Source organism: Hylobates moloch, unplaced genomic scaffold (genome assembly GCF_009828535.3).
Source record: "Hylobates moloch isolate HMO894 unplaced genomic scaffold, HMol_V3 SCAFFOLD_20, whole genome shotgun sequence".
In the NCBI taxonomy this organism is placed as follows: domain Eukaryota; kingdom Metazoa; phylum Chordata; class Mammalia; order Primates; family Hylobatidae; genus Hylobates; species Hylobates moloch.
Window position 1 is genome coordinate 50,597,479 of NW_026652295.1, and position 16,945 is coordinate 50,614,423.

Genomic DNA, 16,945 nt, shown 5'->3' on the forward strand with positions numbered 1-16,945 from the left:
ATAGGAGATTTCTAACACTCTAAACATAGGCCCTTCTCAGAAAGCCACAGTCATCAAAGACCACAGGTGAAAGACAACAGTTAAATGAGATACTATTCACAGGCTTTCAGATCAACATACACAGAGAGGTCATTATACCCAGAATTCTCCCAAGGAACCACCAGGCAAATACACACACTCACATAGATCCCACAAGCAGAAAAATGCATTTTATAAGGGTAGACATCAATAGAATGGTTAGGTACCACTCCAACTCTGCAAGATCCTACAAAATGAAACGGAGGAGACTGCTGCAAGAGAAGCAGTATTAAAAAAAAAAATTTTTTTTAAGCAGTAGTGTTCCTGGCAAGGTTCAGATGGAAAAACAGCAACAGATCCCAGAAGCAGAGCTGCAGCCAGGAATAACCTAAGCTCAAGCCATTTTAAGTAAGGGCAGGATAATACTTACTAAGCATTCACTGCATGGTTACCCTGGTTCTCTAGGCCTCCACGCTGAGTGTTCAGGAATTGGACTCTGTTAAGTTACTGTCAAGGGATAAGCAGACCTTTATCATGTATATGCCAGTTATGGGTAGGCACTACAGACCATCTTCACACCACAACTTGGGGGTGAAACTGGGGGGGGGGGCATTTTCCCTATTTTGCACATGAGATTAATAGTAGGAGAATTACAGAAGGCCACACAACTAATAAGTGGAGTCAGGCCCTTGCCCCAATTCTGCTGTACTTCAAAGCCCACAATACCACATTACCATGCATAAAAAGTGGCTCCGGCCCTAAAGAGGCTTAAACTAATCTAAACCAATTGGAGATCAGTACAGCCAGTATAATGAAGGGCTAACAAGCAAGTATCTTGAGAACTAGAAAGAGAAAATATTATAAGAGAAGTAGAGTTAGGCTCCTCTGAGGACAGGTAGGAGTCGCACAGGAGAGTGAAGAGAAGGGAGGTGGTTTCTAGGGAAAGCACTGTGAGCAGTGACACTGCAGTGGGAAGAAGCCTGGCACCATTAGCAGGACAGCAAGAAGGCCAGACTGCTTAGCGTGCAGAGATGCATGCTGAAATGAAAAGAGGATTTTAGATAGGAAGGGCAATGCTGATTATGATAGGCCTTGAGAAGTCAGGCATATTATTTTAGACTTGAGATAGTACATAATGGAGAGAAACTGAAGGTTGCACGTCCAGATAGATATGATGAAGTGATCATTTTAAAGATTAGACAGGCAACAGAACACTGAAAAGACCAGAGGGACACTTCTCATTCATTCATTCAGCAAACATTTAATGAGAACTTACTAAGAGTCAGCCTTGGGAGGCTGTTGCAGTACTGCAGGAGAGGAAGAGTGAGGACTAGATTAGAATATAGAAGGAGGGATCTATATAAAACATATTTCAAAGGTCTTGATGACTCATTGATACAGAGGATGAAGGAAAGGAAGGAAAAGATGGTTAAAGATAATTCCAATGTTTCAAGATTAACATAATTTCCACTGTACTAGGAACCTCAAAAAGCAATGAGAATAACAAACAATAAAGTATAAAAAGGGCTCTGATGATGTTGAACAGTCAATAAATAAAACTGCTAAATGGATTGTTTGATATCCTAGTAGTTCATTTACACTTAGTCTGTGGAGAAGAAACTTCAGTGAAAAGATCTTTTCTTTGTGATTAAATGCTGAGTTCCCTTGGCAAGGACAGCAGGGGTCTACCTAATCAGACAGGCTCCATCAACCCTCCACAGCACACCCCTCCACCATCTGAACCTAGATTGGTTTCATTAGGAAATGTGGCGGTCTCCCTGCTGCCTGGCCACCAGTTTTGGCGTTGGAGAAGGGGATAAGGCAAAGTGGAAAGGGAGAAATAAAAAGTGGGCAGGGTCACTTAGAGAATAGGGAATGGTACCGGACGTCATTTTAAATAAAGGATCCCAGTACTGCTTTCCTTTCTACACCTACTTCCTAGTGTTTTACAAGTCCTGGTCCTCAAGTAGATAGGAAAGCCTTAAAGAGTCTTTACCAAATTGTAGCGCATTGTTCAGAAACGATTTTAAATGTGCATATTTATGCATATATTAACTCCCAGCACAGTTCAGCATATGATTGAGACACAAATTCTTCTTAATAATTTATATGTTGACTACAGAAATTTAAAGCTTATTTAAACTTTATATTTGGCAATGGTGCCATTCACTATTGAAGCACACCCTGAAACCCCACTCACTGGGAAATGTGAGAAACGAAAACTGTAACTATCAAACTTCTGTTACTACAAAGAGTTCTCCCGGCCAAAAAAAAAACAAACCCACAAGCGCCAATACCTTAGAGAAATCCATCCCGCTTGTAAAATTCAGTGTGGAATTCCCTCAGCCTAGCACAGCTCCAGCAAAAGCAGGTCTTATTTAGTTGTAAGTGAAAAGGAATACTCTCCTCTGCAGAATGATGCATTAGCTACATGACATATAATTCCTTAATGTTAGTGTCAAAGTCAAACTTTAAAAGGTTAACATTACAAAAGAATCAGTTGTGCTGGAAAATCCTTCAATATCCTTCTCATAACAGCCACTCAGATTAGTAAGAAAGAAATCAGAACAGAAAGACATCCAGTAAAAAATGGTTGCAAATAAGTACTCGAGGATTTTTGCTCAGACCCCTTGTGGGACAGCCAAGGGCCTAGTCAGGGAAATTCTGAGAGCAAGTCCTCAACGTGCCCCGCAATGAGGCTTCAAATTGGCTCGGGTCTTCCCTCTCCTTAAGACTAAAAGATAAACACCCATCAAATTCCTCCAGGCTCCGAGTTTTCATACCAGGAAGGAGAGACCCACATGATCGCGGAAAGAAACTATAACCCATTAGCCTCTTCCTGCGCCTCCGACCCGTCGCGGGGCCACGGCCAGGGGTCTCCCCGCCGCCCCAGCCCAGCAGCTACTAAAGTGACAGGTCGCCCGGCAGAAGCCCCTAAATCCCGCAGCCCCACTTACTGGCGCCGCGAACGCAGGCGGGGGCCCGCCCCTGCGGTGAGCGCAGCTCCTCGACGAGCGAGGCGCAGCCGCCCGCTCCGGAGCTGGAAATGGGGACAATCCCTGCTAGGACCGGCCGAGGGCTCCGTGCAGGGATGCCCGCGAGGTCCGGCGAGTCGCACGGGCCGCACGGCGCATGGTAGTGCAGCAGGAACCCGGCCGTTTTCCAGCCTCCGGCAGAAAAACAAACAAAAGGCTGGGTGGCTTCTACTGGGGACGACCGACCGCTTTCCCTGGGAAAAGTTACCCTGCAGCTCCCCTCGCTGGCCCTGCGCGTCCCTGCACTGCGTCCGGTTCGCCCCTGCTCGCGCAGCCGAGCCGCGAGGCGCAGCTCTGGGCCGAGGGCAGTACAGCGCCCAGGGACCCCTAACGCCCGCTGACCACAAGGCGATCTCCGACTCCGAACGAACGCCTTGTTGCAGATCCGCTCGATCAACCATCAAGACTTAGAAATGGAGGCTGTCGATGGACGTTCTGAGCACATTAAATTAAAGATAATCGTTGTGAAAACATTTTTCTGATTTGAAAAAACGTAGCTGAGGTGGCACGACATTGTGAAAGTAATCAATGCCACTGAATTGTATTCAAAGTGGTTAAACAGCAAATTTCATGTTACCTTTACAGAAAAATAAAATGAAAACGCAACTGATTGCCTGTTAGCATTCCTTTGAACTCTTAAGAGTTTTTATGTTGTTAGCAGTAGTTTTAAAGACTGGACTCTTATCCAGGTGGGAAACTGACTCTAGTCAGATATCCTCTACACAACAATCGTCCTCTGTAACTAGTTATAGGGAATCTAACACTAACATGTAATGTTATAACACATTCATTTATGTCATAAGTGATATTGTAGACATTACCTAAAATCATCCTTATGAGGCTAGAGCGGTTTGAATAAAGAAGTTGCTTCCAGGTCCCTGATTTTAAATTTACATAATTGTTCTAAGCCAACAGTTCTTAAACATTAGCGGGAAGCATCAGAACCACCTGGAGGACTTGTTAAAACAAATTCCTGGGCTGCACTCTCAGAGTTTCTGGTGCTAATGTTGCTGGGTCACACTGCTGTAAGCAACCCAATAAAGCAGTAACCCTTTAACACTTTGTGAACTGTTCTCTGACTTTACAATTCCCAGCTGATCATATCAGTTTTTTTCTCACTATTTTTATTTTTGAATTCTACAGACTGAAGATTGTTTTTTACTGAAAAAATCTATACCAAGGCCTGAATCCCTCTCTCCTCTTGATCTTGTGGAAGAAACATGCAAGATATAAGATAGTCAAGCTTCTTTAGATTTCCTCTCCCAAGTGGAAAAAGGTCATCTGGCCACTTGACATATGTATAACATTGATATCTACCTTTGTGTTTACCTGTTTAACAGCCAGCCCATATGGCAAATGAAAACTGAAAATCATTATCAGTGAAAAGGCAGAGACACGACAAGGAATCTAACAAGTCATATACTACTTCCATGAAAAGCAATTTCTAAAGTAAAATGATCAGTTTTAGTCAAATTGTCCAAGCAGATCTACCTGGCAAACAGAGATACTGTTTTGGTCTACCTTTTAGCAAGAGTCCGCTAGGCTAGTAAGTAGCCTAGATCAGTAGTTTTGGCCTCAGGAAATTATAATCCTGTAAATATAATATGAGAATATAACCTTGTAATGAGGTCTAGTGGATACTGTGGAACTGACTGAAAATAGAAAATTAGTAGCTATGAAGCATAATAGTATTTTAATGCTCAATTTAGCTTTACAAATATTATTTTATTAAGCTTTAATTACTTGCTAGAATAAAAGAAACCATCTGTGTAACTGACCAGGCTATTTTAAACTAGCACTCAACATTTTAAATGAAACAGATTTGTTCCGACACTATTTCAATACTTAATTCTTGGCATGTAAAAGAATCACATTTATCATTTTATTCTATTATAAATCTTAGATTTAACCTTTCCTCCCAATTTAAATTTCAAAATTCAATTTTAAGGAGTTAATTGGGAGGAAATTTATCCTTAAAAAGATTTAAGCCCTACAGTCTCCTTTAAAACAAAAAACTTAAATTTTTGGCCTCTTTTAAACACTAAGCCATCTTTTATAGGTAGCTGACTTAGGGTGCAAATAAAAGCACACGCATCCGAAGGGTGGATTCCAATATTAAAACATGGCAGGCCGGGCACAGTGGCTCACGCCCGTAATCCCAGCACTTTGGGAGGCCGAGGCAGGCGGATCACGAGGTCAGGAGTTCGAGACCAGCCTCACCGACATGGTGAAACCCCATCTCTACTAAAAATACAAGAATTAGCTGGGCTTGGTGGCGCGCGCTGTAATCCCACTTACTCAGGAGGCTGAGGCAGGAGAATTCCTTGAACCCAGGAGGCGGAGGTTACAGTTAGCCGAGATGGCGCCACTGCAATCCAGCCCGGGCGACAGCGAGACTCTGGCTCAAACAAAACAAAACATGGCATTTGGACTTCCTTATTGTAGCTCGTTCTCTCTCCCCTTCACTCTCTCTCTCTCCCCTCCCCCAGCACTTTCACCTCCATTTCTGTGCCAAAGATGTACTACAATTTTTTTTTTTTTTGATAAAGAGTCTCACTCTGTCGCCCACGCTGTAGTGCAGTGGCGCGAACACTGCAACCTCCGCCTCCCGGTTTCAAGCGATTCTCCTGCCTCAGCCTCTTGAGTAACTGGGATTACAGGAGCTCGCCACCAAGCCCGGCTAATTTTTGTATTTTTAGTAGAGACGGGGTTTCACCATGTTGGTGAGGCTGGTCTCGAACTCTTGACCTCGTGAGCCACCTGCCTCGGCCTCCCAAAGTGTTGGGATTACAGGCGTGGGCCACCGCGCCCAGCCGATCTACTGCATTTTTAATCTCTCCAGAATGGATTAGAAATTTAAACTCTGTAAACTCGTTGAATGTTTGGAAGCCTATTAGTTCCTGGCACCAGTAGAAACTTTAAAAACTCAGTAAATGTTTGCTAAATTAAGGTTATAGGCTATGAAGCCTATCAGTTCTCACAGAACAGGCAAACCCATAGTAAAAAGGTTTAAACTGTGTAAAAGAAAAGTATCACCTTATAAACAAGTACGTTCACTTGAGAAGAAATCAGGTAGTTTGGGCTTTAAGAGGTGGGGCCGAGGACCAAGTGTAAGTTCCGGTACTCAAACCTGAGCGGCCAACTACAAATCCCAGAGTGCCTCGCGGGCGCCGTCTCCAGGGCACTTGGGTTTCAGGGCCATGGAATCGCAAGCCCTTTTCTCACTGCATTATGGGATCTGTAGTGAGACTTGCCTTGGGTTGGCTCTTTCTTCCTGCTGGGTACCAAAGCGCGTCTTTTCCTCAACCTCCAGTCTCTCTGTACTCTCAAACACTTTAGTCGTTATAACAACTGTGACTGTTGAGAAATTTCACTGTTTTCCCGCATTCCTGGCGTGGGACTCTAGCCAGAGGCTCGGAGGACTTTGTAGCGACTGTCCCAAGCGTCCAGTTCGATGCTTCTCAGGGCGGCTTGCTTTAAGGGCCCACCCCTAAAATTTGGGTTGTAAACATTTTTGAGGTAATGCTTGTTCAAGTTCGCTTAAGTGTTCACTCAGCCCAACACGCGCGTTGGGCTTGAGGTTCGGCACCCGAGCAGCCTCACCCCCGCGTCAGGCGCGCGCACACAGTAAGTCTGCGACCCTTAGCCCTCCACTAGGCAGCTCGCGGGGCTGGGTGGCTGGGCCGCGCACAGGGGCAGCACCGGCACTGCGCATGCTCGGCGCGTCGGCGCAGGTTTCCGCAGCTGAGGGGGCAGCTCCGCGGCGGCGTCCGGGGTCTCCAGTAGCGCTGACGCTCCGGTGCTCGCACAATCCCCCGCCTCGGCTGGCAACGGGCGTCCCTCCACTCCCCGAGTCCCTGGCAGCCGCCGCCACCCCAGCGCGCCCTGATCTGGCCCCCTGCCCCGCGAAGATGGCTGCCGTACGCCGGGCCCGCAGTTATTGCCGCTGCCTGGTGCGCTTCTCCGACCGAGAACTCTGCTAAGCTCCGCTGCAGAGACAGGCAGGAGTAGACACCCGGACACCCAGCACCCCTCCTTCGGGGGGCGGTGCAGAGGGGGCACGGAGAGCCCCTCGAGCGCAGCAGGCCGCCCCGCCAGCATGGTAACCTGGCCAGGGGGCTCGAGGGTGGACGCCGCGGGGCGGGAGCGTGGTGTGCAGGAGGGGCCGGGCCTAGGGCTGGGGGTTGGCGGGGACTCTGGGAGGAGTGAGAGCTTCACGGCTGCCACCCGTTAGAGGGCCCTGGCCTGAGAAGGAGTGCGTCGGGGTGCGGGGGGTGCCAACCCTGGCTTCTCCCCAGGATTCCTTCCTGCTGAGCCTCCCCAACCCCCGCCGAGCTCGATGTGAGGAGGAGGGTTTGCAGGACAGCCGGGGAAAATGTCCCTTCTCGGCTCACTGAGTATATTGAACCAGTCTCGGTCCTCTCGAGGGATTTTATCAGAAGCATTGAGCATAGATTGAGGTAAGCTGTCACAGCGCCTAAATTCGGGAGGGAGCTCTGACAAGAGGAGACACTTGTTGATTGCCCTTCTGCCGAAAAGCCAGGCCCACCGACAGGCCCTGCCGACACCTTGAGGAGCCCTGGGTGCAGGACGCATCTGCCCCGCGAGGCGTCATTCCCTGGGTAGGATGTTGGCAGGCGGTCCTGGCGGAGTTGGAGGGTTCGTCTCTGCGGCGTCGGTGCGGTCCAAATGGAGAGACTGAGCTAAGTTACAGAGTTTGACAGCGCAGATTCCATGAGACTGTTCCATATTGGAATACGTAGTCTCTGCCCTACGCCTTTCTTTGGTTTAGAATAAATTGTTCATCTGAGAAACTAATCTCTGGCTGGGGCTTAAAGAATCAGGGATGCAATAATTCCAAACGAATTAATTTATATTAGACTCAAATATTTATTGCATAAATGAATGGCTGAATTTATTTTTATTAAATTAATCTGGAGGATAGAAAGGCAATTGCCCCTGCCCCTAAACTTTCAGTAGTTCTCTGAACGGGATTAAGCACTTAGCCTTTATAATTTATTAATCCCACCTGTGAAACGGGAGTAACATGATGAAGACATGGGCCACTCATACACATGAGCTATTCAAGTGAAGGTGATATTTAGGTCAAACTCGATTATGAAAAATAAAAGGAAAACCTCGAGGTGGCAACTGAGGCCCTACTTATTTCAAGTAGTAGTTGAATTGACCAAATGTCAACTCAGCCGATCCCAGATATAATAGTTTGTTTTTGTGATCATACTGTCAAAATCAAAGTAAGAATGGTTTAGAGCTCCACTATAACACAGGGGAGAAGAAAGATGCTGTCTATATTACACTTCTCCCATTTCCTTTCCTCATCCTTCAGATACACATTATCCGCATGGCATTTTATTTGTCGATTCAACCAATATTTTTGAGTACCTATTATCAGCCTGGCATAGTGTGAGACTCTGGTACAATACTAGATCTTCGATATAACCAAACCTGCAAGGTGATTTATGATAAACTTTTAATCACAGAATGTCACATGAAAAGGGACCTCAGTAGATCACCATATCTCTTTATAGATGTCCCATAGACATGACAGATGAGGCCTAGACAGGCCTTTACTACAAATCAAGCAATGTGTTTGACCTTATGGTTACAGAGGTAACTGAGATGTGTTCCTGTCCTGGATGCCTTAAATCTAGTAAACGAAACAGCCAACTTCAGTACAAATGTTGTGATAAAAGTAAGCACAAGTGTTATGGGAACACAAAAGAGGCAATTAGAAAAGTAGAAAAATGCTTCTGACTGAGATGAACCCTGAGCTGAATTTTGAAGGATGAATAGAAATAGCTAAGTGAGGAAGAAGGCATTCCAGATAGAGCAAGCAGCATATGCAAGCCAACTGGACAGAGCAGGGGAAGCTCTTGAAGTCAGTTTAGAATGACTGCTAGGCAAGAGTTAGAAAACTAAATAACAAAGGATACCCCACAGAACTCAGGTCCCCTCCCATTACCTGTACTTAGAGTTTACAATAATAAAGCAGACTCTTGAGAAGAGAGAGAGATACAATTCTCAGTGGGATTCATACGCTCAGTCTTTCATTACATATTTTCCTGCTAATGATGTTCTTAGTAGGAAAAGCTCTCAACTTAAACTAAAAAATAATGTATTTGACAATACATGAATCCTTAAGTTTTCCATTTTTCTAGAAATTCATCTGAGTTCTTGATCTCATTTATTTCTTCACAGATGTGTGCTTTACAGTGTGCCCAGCATTTTACAGTATACTAACTGGTTCAAGTCTGAAAGGCACCTCTGCTTTGAGTCTGCTTGCCAGAGATAAGATAGGAGGCAAGGCTAATTTATGTTCTGTAATATAGTGCAAGTATATCTGATAGCTGTGTTAAAGATGTGTGTTAATATAAACATTACCCCCCCCCCCCCGCGCCCTGAACTAACATATGACTAAAATTTGCAATTGTAAAACTTACCATCTTTGGAACCAGTAAAATTAAATGGATTTTAATATTATCTAGCTAACCTTTAAGGCCATTTCCCTGATTGCCACATTTCTTTACAGTAGGTGTTGAGCAAGTTTCATTTGCTAATAAGTCTATTAGCTAACAGACTGAACTGAGGCAACATGCCATTTTCACTGGAAGGTAGGATTTAGTTTAATTTAGCAAACATTTATTGAGAATAAAAGGATAAAATTAAAGTCATCTGATTGAAACCTTTATTAAGCCCCAAGTCACACACAGTAATTCCAGTCTAGCTTTATTCCACTGAAGTCTATCCAATATATAAAAATTGGATTTATAGACAGATAAAATAGAAGGGGTTTCTTTACAAAAGCATTTACTATTAAAAGTCTTTGACTAAGAAGCTTTCCTAGTACATATAAAATACACAGAAGTCATGTTTGCATCGAACACATTCAATAACATGCTAGCTGTATAAAAGAAGTGACATCATCTTATGGAATATATGGAATATATATATATATGGGTTTTTTTGTTTGTTTGTTTGTTGGTTTTTTTTTTTTTTTTTTTGAGACAGGGTCCCGCTCTGTCTCCTGGGTTGGAGAGCAGTCATGCAATCTCGGCTCACTGCAACCTTCATCTCCCAGGCTCGAGTGATCCTCTCACATCAGCTTCCCGAGTAGCTGGGGCTACTGGTGTGTACCACCACGCCCTGGTAATTTTTGTATTTTTTGTAGAGACAGGGTCTTGCCATGTTGCCCAGGCTTGTCTCAAACTCCTGGGCTCAAGCAGTCCTCCCACCTCAGCCTTCCAAAGTGTTGGGATTACAGGCATGAGCCACCACACCCTGCCTGGACTGTATTCTCTTAAGTGATCCATGAAGCAAAAACTATCTGCTACAGCCAGGTATGGCTGAACAAGCCTGTAGTCTCAGCTACTCAAGAGGTGGAGCAGAAGGATCTTTGGAGCTCAGGAGTTTGAAGCCATCCTGGGCTGCATAAGGAGACTCTGTCGCAAGAAAGCAAAAACTATTTGCTGAACTCCGTAGGACAACTAAATGTTACTATTTTCTGAAACAAAGTTGTTATTTTTAGCCACCTAACAATACATTTTAACCTAGAGCCTAGTGGATTTGTTTATTCTACAGTATCAAAAAAATTCAAGTATCAAGTTATATCTGATTGGTATCATTAAACTTACCTGTGAAGAAGATAGCTATAAAGAAGCAATGTTGTATTTCATTAACATGAAACATTAGAGTATTTTCTGTTTTGGGACTTGTAGAAGTTTATGGACACTAAAATTATTTGGGCTTTTTGCCTTAGACTCAATTATGTTTGGAACATCTGTCACAGCACCTTGTCAACTGCATTCCAGAACATTTCTCCTCCCGATGGAAAATACAACATGACCTATGAGGCAGTCTTGCAGAAGAAAAAAAAATAGCAGAATCTAATCTAGCCTTTCAAGATCCTGCCACAAAAAAATTTACAGGAAATAAGAATAAGAGATCAAAGGAACATATTTATTGACACCTCATCAAAATCTAGCTTCTACAGAAAAACGACCCAGTTTCATCCCAAATAAATTACAAGAAAAAAGAGTGAGGATTACAAAAGACTTGAGACATATCAAGCAATTACAATGTAGACTTTATTTGAATCTTGATTTCACAAACTGTGAAATATATTTTACATATGACATCTTGAGAAATATGAATACTGTGACTTGGTATTTGATCTAAGGAATTACACTGATAATTATTGAAGTTGGGTCATGAGTACTTAGGGATTAATTCTCTTTAAATGTTTTTCTCATAAAAAGTTTTAAAGTCTTGTAGAACTAAACAAATACCAAAGATGTTCCAATTTTATTTCATTTTTTTCTAAGAAGAAAAGGTGAACAATATTTTTCTTTTCTTTTTTCCTTTTTTTTTTTTTTTTTTTGTGATGGGGTCTCTGTCATCCAGGCTGGAGTGCAGTGGCGCAGTCTCGGCTCACTGCAACCTCCATCTCTCAGGCTCAAGCAACCCTCCCACCTCAGCCTCCTGATTAGCTGGGACCACAGGCTTGCACCACCATGCCCAGCTGATTTTTTGTATTTTTAGTAGAGATGGGGTTTCACTATGTTGGCTAGGCTGGTCTTGAACTCCTGACCTCAAGTGATGCTCCTGCCTCAGCCTCCCAAAGTGTGGGGATTACAGGTGTGAGCCACCGCACCTGGCCAGAAAAAGAGAAAATAATTTTTATTATAGATTGTCAGTAGTTATGTATATTAATGAAGAATTTGGCTTCATTTACCTAATTAGATTAATCATAAATCATTTATGAATAGTAATAGACTTGAATTGTTACTTTATATAACACAGTTGGCCCTCTGTACCTGCAGGTTCTGCATCCTGGGATTCAACTGTGGATCAAAAATATTTGGGGGAAAAAAAGCAATACAACAATAAAAAATAATACAAATTAGGAAACAATATACTACAAGAACTATTTACATTATAAGTAACCTAGAGATGACTTAAAGTATATGAGAAGATGTGCATAGGTTATATGCAAATAAGCCATATGAGGGACTGGAAAACCCAGGGATTTTGGTGTCCTGGGGGCTCCTGGAACTAATCCCCTGTGGACACTGAGGGACAACTGTAATTACATTGATTTTTGGATGGATACAACTGATGTTAAATTTGGTGGGGGGTGGGGAAATGTTAGGATTCACGATAACGTGAGTACTGTGGGTAGGAGTAGAGAATATGCTTTTCAGACTCATTTTCCTTTGGAAATTAATAGTAAGGTCTCAAGTGCCCCCTACAGCCTTGCTACTCAAAGTGGGTTCCACAAAGTGTTGACAGTATGGTACTAAATAGAAGGTGGCCGAATGAGAAATGTAGATTACAGAGGGCAACTGGTGTGTGTATATTCCTGACATTTGGGTTTTTCCCCCCTCAGGCAGAAGCTGAGGAAGATTGTCATTCTGATACTGTCAGAGCAGATGATGATGAAGAAAATGAAAGTCCTGCTGAAACAGATCTGCAGGCATGTGTCTTCAATTGTGTCTTTGATTTTTATTCCAGTGTTCCCATACATATGCAAAATTGATCATAATCATGGGTATTTGTAGGTTATTACTGTTTGCATTGAATTTAACTGTTTTCATACTGGTTTATAGAATACTTAAACTATGTTATGGCTTTCTTTGTGAAAAGAAATATCAATAATGACTGCTTATAGTTTAACATGGGTTTAAGGTATTCAAACTAAGGCTTATGCATGACTCAGAACCCATAATCTTAAAAAGATTGATGGGTTTGACCACCTAAAAGTTTAAAACCTGTGTATAAGAAAAGACATCATAAATAAAGTTAAGAGAAATAGCCAGCTGGAAAAACTGTTTACCATATATGGGCAGAGGGTTCATCTCGTTACATAGAGCACTCATATATTTGGAGAAACAGAGGATAAAAAGATATGAATGGACTGTTAATGGCAAAATAATACAAATGGCCATTACATATTTGTAAGAGATAATTAGCCTCATTAATAATTTAATCAGATTGGTGAATAGTGTGCATCACTGTCTAGGCTGTGAGAACACTCATGCAGTGTTCATGAAAATGTGAATTGCTACAGCTTTCTGGAGGGCAGACTGGTGATATGGATCAAAATGAAAAACATGCATTCCCTTGATACAGCAATTCTACTTCCAGGAAATTAATTTTAAGGAAATGGTGGGGAAAGTAAGTAAATATGCAAGTATAAAGATGTTTAGTATAGAATTGTTTATCTGGAAAAACATCATACAACTTAAATATTCATTACCCGTTATTAAGTAATGATGCATCCATACAGTGAAAACACTACAGCCATTTAAAAGGATGAAGTAAATCTTTATACATTAAAAGAGAAAAAAAGTTGCTGGAACTAGTTAAGTGTGTCTCACTGCACTTGTAAGGTTAATAATAATTATTTGGAACAGATCGTCTAGTAGACATTGAATGCTACTAAAGATTCTGCAGGTCAGAAATCTATGTGTAACAGGTTAAAAGTGTAGCAATAAAGTGTACAGAATATAGAGAAAATTTAAAACATTCTAGATACATCTTTTTTTAAAAAAAAAAGGAAGCCAGGAATAACATATACATCCCTGTTAGCAATGGCTGCCTTTGGGCAGAGCGTGTAACCCAGTTTGGGTCCCCCAGGAAGCAGACTAGGTGAAGATTGCTGTGCAGGAAGTTTATTAAGGAGTACTCTTGGGATCAACACCTATGGAAGGGAGAGAGGGAAACAAATGGGCAGGGAGAAGACCAGCTGCAGTGCAGTCTTAATGGACTGCTTAGCCATCCTCGAGGGAGTTCTGAAGATGAAATACCCTTTCAGAGATGACCTGAGTTGCAGAGAGCCAAGCCTTTATTAGCCATTGATCAGTCATTGGGCGGGGATTGAGAGGACAGTGTGATTTTGCTGAGGTAATACCCAAAAGGGCTGACAACTCAAGTGTTTTCAGATAGAACTCTCAGCAGTTTGGGTAACAAGTTCTTTATTTCTGAAAGGGAATCTGGGCAACACACCAGAGTCTACCTTATAGGGTTCACTTTTTATGTGCTTTTAATTTTTTTTTTTTTTTTTTTGAGATGGAGTCTCGCTCCATCGCCCAGGCTGGAGTGCAGTCGCATGATCTCTGCTCACTGCCAACCTCTGCCACCCAGGTTCAAGCAATTCTCATGCCTCAGCCTCCTGAGTAGCTGGGATTACAGGTGCCCACCACCACACCCGGCTAATTTTTTTGTATTTTTAGTAGAGACAGGGTTTCGCCATGTTGGCCAGGCTGTTCTTGAACTGCTGACCTCAGGTGATCCGTCTGCCTCGGCCTCCCAAAGTGCTAGGATTATAGGCATGAGCCTCTGTGCCTGGCCTTTAAATTTTTGAAATAACAAATATTTGAAAAAAAAATTTTCTTTTTGAAATGCAGAATGTTAATAGAAAGATTTCGGGCTTACCTACAGAATTTTTGGCAGCATTCTTAATGTCTACTAGATGATATAGTCATTAAAAAATTATTGGAAGCTTATAACTTCAGTCTGTAAGTGATGGCTTATATTTCAATTCTAATTAAAATTTGGTTCTCCAAAATAATTTGACTTTTGGTGTACTGACATGTATTTTATGCTAATTTTCTTGATTCTTTAAGTTTTGAGCAGAAAATTATTTTAAAAGATAACATGTATTCAATGGATATTTAATAATTCAGAAGATGGTGTTTTCTGGACTTAGAGTAATAAGTATATACGTGGAAGTAGATGTTGGACATATTGATACATTGTTCCAGAGTTGAGCTACCCTTCCTTGATGAGTCCTAAAATGCTGTTCTCCCCATAGGCACAACTCCAGATGTTCCGAGCTCAGTGGATGTTTGAACTTGCTCCAGGTGTAAGCTCTAGCAATTTAGAAAATCGACCTTGCAGAGCAGCAAGAGGCTGTATCCAGAAAACAGCGGCAGATACCAAAGGAAAACAAGAACAGGCAAAAGAAGAAAAGTTAAGTATTATAGATATTGTAACAAATTACCTTTCTTTTTTTTTTTTTTTTGGCACATGGAAATTTTCACTGACACAGTAAGTAGTCATTATAACCAGACTTTTGGGACATAAACACATATCTTGTAAAATAAAAATTTTGACTAGTATACTAGTTGATATCTTTCTCACAATTTCTTCTAGGTACTTTGGATGGTACCACTACTCCTGCATGGCTTTTTTCTCTGTAGGTACACTATCTTCATTGAGCTGTCTTTTGTTAATTTATAGACCTCTGGGATTCATGTGGTTTCTAAAAGATTGATGTCTCTGAATTTATTAACAGAACCAAAAAGAAAAAACAGAATTTTCTGAATTTATTAATAGAACCAAAAAGATTGCTCACATGTTAATGTCTTTCCAGAGGTCTTAATTTCATGCAGTATTTTGTTATATTTTGAATAGATCAGCTTACAATAATGCATTAATCATTTCCTTATTCTGGAAAATTTTGAAATATTTTCACACTGAAAATATTTTGAATGCTGTCTAACATTCATATCTCTTCTGGTACTTACACAGGGTAGGCACAGCATACCATTTCATTTCTTATTCTTCTTCCATAGAGGCTGCCATCTTTTTACCATCAGATCCAAGTTTGTGTTTATAATTAGTCATTAAATAATTGGCATTACCATGATGACTTATCTTCTATCTCCTCTTAATTTTTATTTTGAAATAATTACAGGTCCACAGGTATAGGGAAGTCCTGTGTACCCTTTAGCCTCCTCCGATGGTAACAACTTGCGTAACTATAGTACAGTATCAAAAACGAGGAAATAGACGTTGGAACAATCCACAGTTTACTTGGATTTCCCGAATTTACAAGCACTTGTCTGTGTGTATGTGTGTAAATAGTTGTTTGCAGTTTTATTACAAGGTAGCTTCATGTAACTGCCACCACAATCAAGATACAGAACTGTTTTATAGTTATATACTCCTTTTCCCTAGCCATTCGTAACCACTGGCAACCACTAGTCTGTTCTCCATTTTGTAATTTTAATATTCCAAGAATGTTGTATAAGTGGAATCATCCAGTATGTAACCTTTTGAGATTGGCTTTTTTCACTAAGTATAATTCCCTCAAGATCAGTCCAAGTTATTATGTATCAGTAGTTTGTTCCTTTTTATTGCAGAATAGTATTGCATGGTATGGATGTACCCCAGTTTAACCATTTATTGGTTGAAGGACATTTGAGTTGTTTCCAATATTTGGCTATTAAGAATGGAGCTATGGAAATACGTGTGTAGGTTTTTGCATGAACATAATTTTCATTTCTCTGGGATGAAACCCCAAGAGTACAATTGCTAAGTTCTATAGTAAGTACATGTTTGATTTTAAAAGAAACTGCCAAAGTGTTTTCTAGAGTATCTTATATTAAGTTCCCACCAGCAATGTACAAGTGATCCAGTTCATCCTCATCAGCATTTAGTGTTGCTACTTTTTAATTTAATTAAATTAATTAATTAATTTATTTATTTATTTAAGACAGAGTCTCGCTTTGTCGCCCAGGCTGGAGTGCAGTGCTGTGATTCCAGCTCACTGCAACCTCTGCCTCCTGGGTTCAAGCGATTCTCGTGCCTTAGCCTCCCAAGTAGCTGGGATTACAGGCCCCGCCAGTAACGCTGGGCTAATTTTTGTATTTTTACAAATTTGTATTTTGTATCTAGAATGCAAAAAGAACTTCCAAAACACAATATTTAAAATATTAGCAATCTAGCTGGGCGCGGTGGCTCACGCCTGTAATCCCAGCACTTTGGGAGCCTGGGGTTTCACCATGTTGGTCAGGCTTGTCTCGAACTCCTGACCTCAAGCAGTCCACCTGCTTCAGCCTCCCAAAGTGCTGGGATTACAGGAGTGA

General features: G+C 41.8%; 2 protein-coding genes across 3 annotated transcripts in view; both read left to right on the forward strand.

Moving 5' to 3' along the window:
• Positions 1–6,786: 6,786 nt before the first annotated feature.
• Positions 6,787–7,036, forward strand: LOC131382124 (uncharacterized). The gene has a single exon (XM_058432362.1). It carries the CDS (start codon positions 6,965–6,967, stop codon positions 7,034–7,036), a length of 72 nt encoding a protein of 23 aa, XP_058288345.1. The 5' UTR covers positions 6,787–6,964.
• The window catches only part of FBXO9 (F-box protein 9), a 33,956-nt gene continuing 24,026 nt past the window's right edge, over positions 7,016–16,945 (forward strand). The window contains exons 1-3 of one of the 2 annotated variants that reach the window (XM_058432360.1): positions 7,016–7,155; positions 12,460–12,546; positions 14,887–15,043. In XM_058432360.1, the coding sequence (XP_058288343.1) occupies positions 7,153–7,155; positions 12,460–12,546; positions 14,887–15,043 (247 nt within the window). In that variant the 5' untranslated portion in view covers positions 7,016–7,152. Of the gene's footprint in view, positions 7,156–12,459; positions 12,547–14,886; positions 15,045–16,945 lie in introns of those variants that run through there. The other variant, XM_058432359.1, reaches the window with a different exon arrangement.